This window comes from Pterocles gutturalis, unplaced genomic scaffold (assembly GCF_000699245.1).
Source record: "Pterocles gutturalis isolate BGI_N339 unplaced genomic scaffold, ASM69924v1 scaffold46313, whole genome shotgun sequence".
In the NCBI taxonomy this organism is placed as follows: Eukaryota; Metazoa; Chordata; class Aves; order Pterocliformes; family Pteroclidae; genus Pterocles; species Pterocles gutturalis.
In genome coordinates this window covers 1-5,137 of record NW_010122162.1, presented here as the reverse complement: position 1 = coordinate 5,137, position 5,137 = coordinate 1, and the positions used below count along the sequence as shown (strand labels likewise).

General features: G+C 43.3%; 1 protein-coding gene across 1 annotated transcript; it reads left to right on the top strand.

The window, feature by feature from the left end:
* The first annotated feature begins 1,776 nt into the window (after window positions 1-1,776).
* LOC104457964 (tropomyosin alpha-1 chain-like) lies at window positions 1,777-4,270 on the top strand. Its single transcript, XM_010077442.1, has 7 exons — window positions 1,777-1,911; window positions 2,198-2,315; window positions 2,651-2,721; window positions 2,935-3,010; window positions 3,639-3,701; window positions 3,833-3,902; window positions 4,178-4,270. The coding sequence occupies exons 2-7, from the start codon at window positions 2,202-2,204 to the stop codon at window positions 4,258-4,260; spliced, it is 477 nt and encodes a 158-aa protein (XP_010075744.1). The 5' UTR covers window positions 1,777-1,911; window positions 2,198-2,201; the 3' UTR covers window positions 4,261-4,270.
* The last annotated feature ends 867 nt before the right edge of the window (window positions 4,271-5,137 follow it).

The window sequence follows — 5,137 nt, the reverse complement described above, 5'->3', positions numbered from 1 at the left end:
CTTTGGGGCCGTTCCCTTCGGAAAAGGCGTTGCGAGCACCGATCGGCATCGGGAAGCGGTTAGGAATTTAGTAGGAAATGGCTGTTTAATTAGGAAAAAGCGCTGCATGACAACGAGCGGGGAGTTCCCGCCTCTCGGCGCCACACCGCTGGCTCCAGCACAGCTGGGAAATGTCCGAACTGCTGGAAAATAACTTTCCCTCCTGGTTTTCACAGAGAGATGGGAACTCTCCACTAGTGTGCGGCTCTCCCGGGGCTGGACAGCTGGTTTCACTTAGATTTTGTGTGTGATCAGCCTTCCCGGCATCTTCCTGCTATTTTATCACATGTCAGCGAGTTAGTTTTACCGTATAAGGACTGCGGGCTGCTTCTGGGAGAGGTGGAGCCAGACTAACTCCTGCTTCCCAGTGGCCCCGTCTCCATAGTTTTGGAATCTCGCTTAATTAAAGTATGACTTAAAAGTGTCCGGTCTAGGACAGGAAGGAGTTGCAGACTGCCACATAACAGATGCCAGTTTCCTGTGTGATCAATGCCTTGAGAGTAGATCAAGAAAGTTAAACACACAGCACTGGGTAGAAAACAAATGAAATTCTGGATAGTTTACGACTAGAGGAATCCTGGGTCAGCTTCCATTTGGATCAGTCTCTGAGATCCTTTCCAAGATGGTGCAGCTATGAATGGAAACCACTTCCTCCAGCCTAGGAGGAGCGGCCAGTAACCAAATTTCAGAAGCTGCAGCAAAACAAAAATATTTTTTTCATTTCACATAAAGCATAAAACAACTGCCCTTCCAGGATTTATACCCCATAAAAGTGTTTTTTCTTAAAAAAAAAAAAAAAGTTAATCTCATAATAGCAATCATGCTCAGCTTTGGGGACAATTAAGAGAGCAAACCTGGCAGTTATTAACGTAGGACTTTATCTTCCTTCAAATAACAAGCAATTAAAGGAGTCATATCTTAATAAACACGGTGTATTTACAGACACCAGTTTGTTCACGTTGTCTGGATGTGAGCATTTCTCCCAGCATCCTCTCCATTTATTATCTATTCTGGTTTTAAACATTAATAGTGTTTCCCATTACTGTGCAGTTTATTCAATAACACATAAACAGAGCTTTTATTAAGAAATGCTTTCTGCCTAATTCCTTAAGTACCACAGGAAGCAATGAAAAAAGAAAGTGAACTTATTTTAAGAACATATTTAATTTTACCATATTTATGTTACAAAGAACAGGGACTCTCCCGTGCTGAGGCCAACTGGATCTGCCCAGCTGACCGCGCAAAGATGACAGAGCGTTTGCAGGCTCAGGAGCCCACCGCGGATAATGGCTCCAGCTTCAGCAGGGTGCTGTGACAGGATATTGCTGCAATCTGTGATGAAACAGAGAACATAAAAATCAACTTGTGAAGTTTTTGGAGTGAGCCATTATGGAAAGAGTTCAGTTTTTAACTTTTTAATCCTATGGGTAGATCCTGCCCTGTGAAGTGATCTGAAAATAGCTCTGGGTTGGCAATCTGTGTGATCCCTGGCTGTACAGCAGGAATGATAAGTAAGTACCGTTTAAAAAGAAAGCAGCACACACTCCATACCTTGACATTCCTGAGATGCCACAGTTTAAACAAACAAAGAGCAGAGACGAAGGGGTCCCAGGGCTCCCCTGCTTATACCAAGGAAAAGTCTTTGCAGTTTTAAGGAAAACTGATTAGCTGTTAACCTTCGTCAGCCAGTAACTGGCTTGTGGATAATCTCAGTTTTGGGTGGTTGTGTTTTGTGTAGGCGGAAGGTGAGGTGGCAGCTCTGAACAGACGTATCCAGCTAGTGGAAGAGGAGTTGGATCGTGCCCAGGAACGGCTGGCCACAGCCTTGCAGAAACTGGAGGAGGCTGAGAAAGCAGCGGATGAGAGTGAGAGGTACGTTTCCTTTTTTTTTTTTTTTTTTTTTTGGGGAAAAAAATTCAATATATATGACTAAAATATTTCTGTATAATTTAGTGCCTGCATGTGTCAATGTGCATTGCAGGTCAGAGACTCAGAACTTTTTTGTAAGCTTGACCAAGTAATTCTGTTAGCCTTGAAGAACACGATAGCATGGTCAGAACGGGACACTTTTGGTTCCAAAGACTGAATTCCACTGTAGGACCTTTGATAAAGTGCTAAAATGCTTCTACATTAAACACACTTGCTTTGACTTCTGCAGAGGAATGAAGGTTATCGAGAACAGAGCAATGAAAGATGAAGAGAAAATGGAAATTCAGGAAATGCAACTGAAGGAGGCCAAGCATATTGCTGAAGAAGCTGACCGCAAATATGAAGAGGTAAAAGGGAGATAAGGAAATGATTAAATGTACGGGAGAACTGGAACAACTTTGTTACACCCCAATTTACCCATTTCTTTGTTCGCTTTTCACTGTGTGATGGTGAAAATGTTCCGAAAAATGAGTAACTGTAATAGTGATTTGAGCAGCATCTTAGATATTTAATTTTAAGAACGCTGCAAAATCTCACTTATTTGGGGGAAAAGTCTGTCATGTCTGTACGTGTACGTTTTAATCTAATTCCATCATTCAGAAGGAAAGCACAAGGACAGTGCTTTGAGAGAACCGTGTAAGAAATTACAGACTGGCTTGATACAGCTCTTGTCTCTTCACAGGTTGCCCGTAAACTGGTGATTTTGGAAGGTGAGCTGGAAAGAGCTGAAGAGCGTGCAGAGGTGTCTGAAGTGTGAGTAAAGTCATACACACTGAAGCAGTTCCGTATCTACTACTGGTAGGCAGGCATGTAGTATATGTACAAGAGTTTTTTTGGACCTGGTACACCAAATTTTCTCCTTTCAGACTTAATCATGACATTTCTTCTATTTTTAGACTTCTTGAAAATTAAATTAAGTTGTAACAGGGACAGTAGTAATTGATCATTTTTTTTCCCCCCCTGTAGTAAATGTAGTGACCTTGAAGAAGAGCTAAAGAATGTCACCAATAACCTGAAGTCTTTGGAAGCTCAATCGGAAAAGGTCGGTTCTTTCAGTAACCTAAGGGACAGGGGCAAAGTCAAAATGTGTAAATAAAATCCATAGAAACAATCCAGAAATACAGAAAAAGTGAACGAGTTTGGCTGACTGCCTGTTTAACAGAGAGTGTTGCTAACGCTGCAGCAGCTCTGCCCAAACCCAAGTCAGTAATTTGATCGTGATCCGCACTGCTTCAAGCCAGGCCCTAAATCTCCGTTTCCCACCCCAGCACGCTGCTGGCTGCTCTGGATTTCCTCATCTTGCTCTTTTTCTGGTTTTTGCCCTTTTAAGAATGAAAATTGTTAAAACTCTTGATTTTGTTAAACGGTTGTTTCTGACTAGTCTAAATTGGTACAGGCGGCTTCCCGTTCTCCTGCAGATTCAGCTCTTTTTGTGCTGCAGAAGGTGGTGGCGCCCCTTAAGGTGACAGATGACACATGAAGGAACCTGGACATCCCTAGTCTTCAGCTAATGGTTTATGAACCAGAGTGTGAAATGCCTTGGTGAAGAGTATGGAAAGGGTGTTTGCAGCTGCTGTAAAAGGAAAAGTGGTTATGAATAGGTCACGGGTTTGTAAACATTTATTATTGTTGCTACAACTTCCCTTAAAGAATGTTTATTGTTTTCACAGTACTCGGAAAAAGAAGATAAATACGAAGAAGAAATCAAGATTCTCTCTGACAAGCTTAAAGAAGTAAGTTTGTCCATCCCCAGACTGCGGACTAGATGACCTCCACGGTCCCTTCCAACTCAAACTGTTCTATGATTCTGTCTATTTTGGCATCATTTTTTTAACAGCATCCAATTATCTGATTTTTTTTTTAGGCTGAAACTCGTGCTGAATTTGCGGAGAGAACAGTTGCCAAACTGGAAAAGTCTATTGATGATCTGGAAGGTATGAAATTCCTTGAGTTTCATTTAAAAGTGGTAAATTCCAAATCAGAAAACAAAATTGTAGGAGTGGGTATTGGATTGTATTGGGAAAGGACAGAAGTACTCGTCCTTTTTTGCTTTCATACCGACACTCAATTACTCATCTGTTTTCCTCCTTTGTTTCCCTCCCAACCGCTCTGGCTGCTGCCTTCTGACTGTCTCCTGCTGTACGCCTCTTCTCTGGACTGTTTCTCTGCATTTCTTGCTGAAATGTGCCTTCTGCCCTCGTGACCATAGACGAGCTGTACGCTCAGAAGCTGAAGTACAAAGCGATCAGTGAGGAGCTTGACCATGCTCTCAATGACATGACCTCTTTGTGATCCGCACCTCGGGGGGCACGGGGCCGCTCTGACTCGCTGCGTTGCTTCAGCTTTTCTTGCCTGTAGCACCTGTCTCCCTTCTGTGCCACTTCCACAAGCAATCCTTCCATCTCCTCTGGAAGAACCGAGCTCAATAAAAACGAGATACCTCTACCTTCCGCTCCTGGGGTTTATTTCCTTAAAATTCACCTAAAATACACGAGTAGTGTCACACTGGGGACAGGCAGAGGCAGTCACACAGGTGCCCCCGTCAGCCAGGGCAGGACCTGGTGGACAGGCAAACGCCTGAATTTTCTTGTCCCCAAGGATGCATATGGCAGCAAAAAGCTTTGAGAGCGTCCGGTGCTCCATCTGCCCGGTTAAAAATTCTCAGGACAATGAAAACTCTGCGGGATGTGTCTTGTCAATCACATTAGATCAGAATACACGTCTGTCACATGAGAGAGAAAACGTATCCAAAAATCTCACTAAATGAGAGCAATTACCAGAGATTTAGTGGAATGCAGTTACAGTGTTGTCCTGAAGGTGAAGGTAAGCAACGATTATATTTAAAGATAAAAGGCTGTAAAGTAATGTGGGTTTTTTTAAAGTCTGGGTTTTTTCCTTCTTTCTCACTAGAAAAACTTGCTCAAGCAAAAGAAGAGAACTTGGGACTGCATCAGACTGACCCAGACGCTAAATGAACTGAACTGTATATGAGACTGCGAAGCCCTCGCAGCGGCCAACAGAAAGTGAAACCGTGTCTGCATTTCCCGTATCGCTCCTCTCTCTTTCTCTCTCTGTATCCTGGGAAACACCTAAGTTATGAACAGCACAGACCTACATAAGGCTTCGGGCGTAACACGAGGGCGGTCTCACACCCCTGCCGCCAGCAGCG

Bases quoted from the DNA above. Each gene is read 5' to 3' on its own strand.
- LOC104457964 (XM_010077442.1), top strand. From the start codon at position 2,202: ATGAAGGTTATCGAGAACAGAGCAATGAAAGATGAAGAGAAAATGGAA. The intron at 2,722-2,934 runs GTGAGTAAAGTC...CCCCCCCTGTAG, and splicing joins CGTGCAGAGGTGTCTGAAGT to TAAATGTAGTGACCTTGAAG. The intron at 3,903-4,177 runs GTATGAAATTCC...TCGTGACCATAG, and splicing joins GTCTATTGATGATCTGGAAG to ACGAGCTGTACGCTCAGAAG.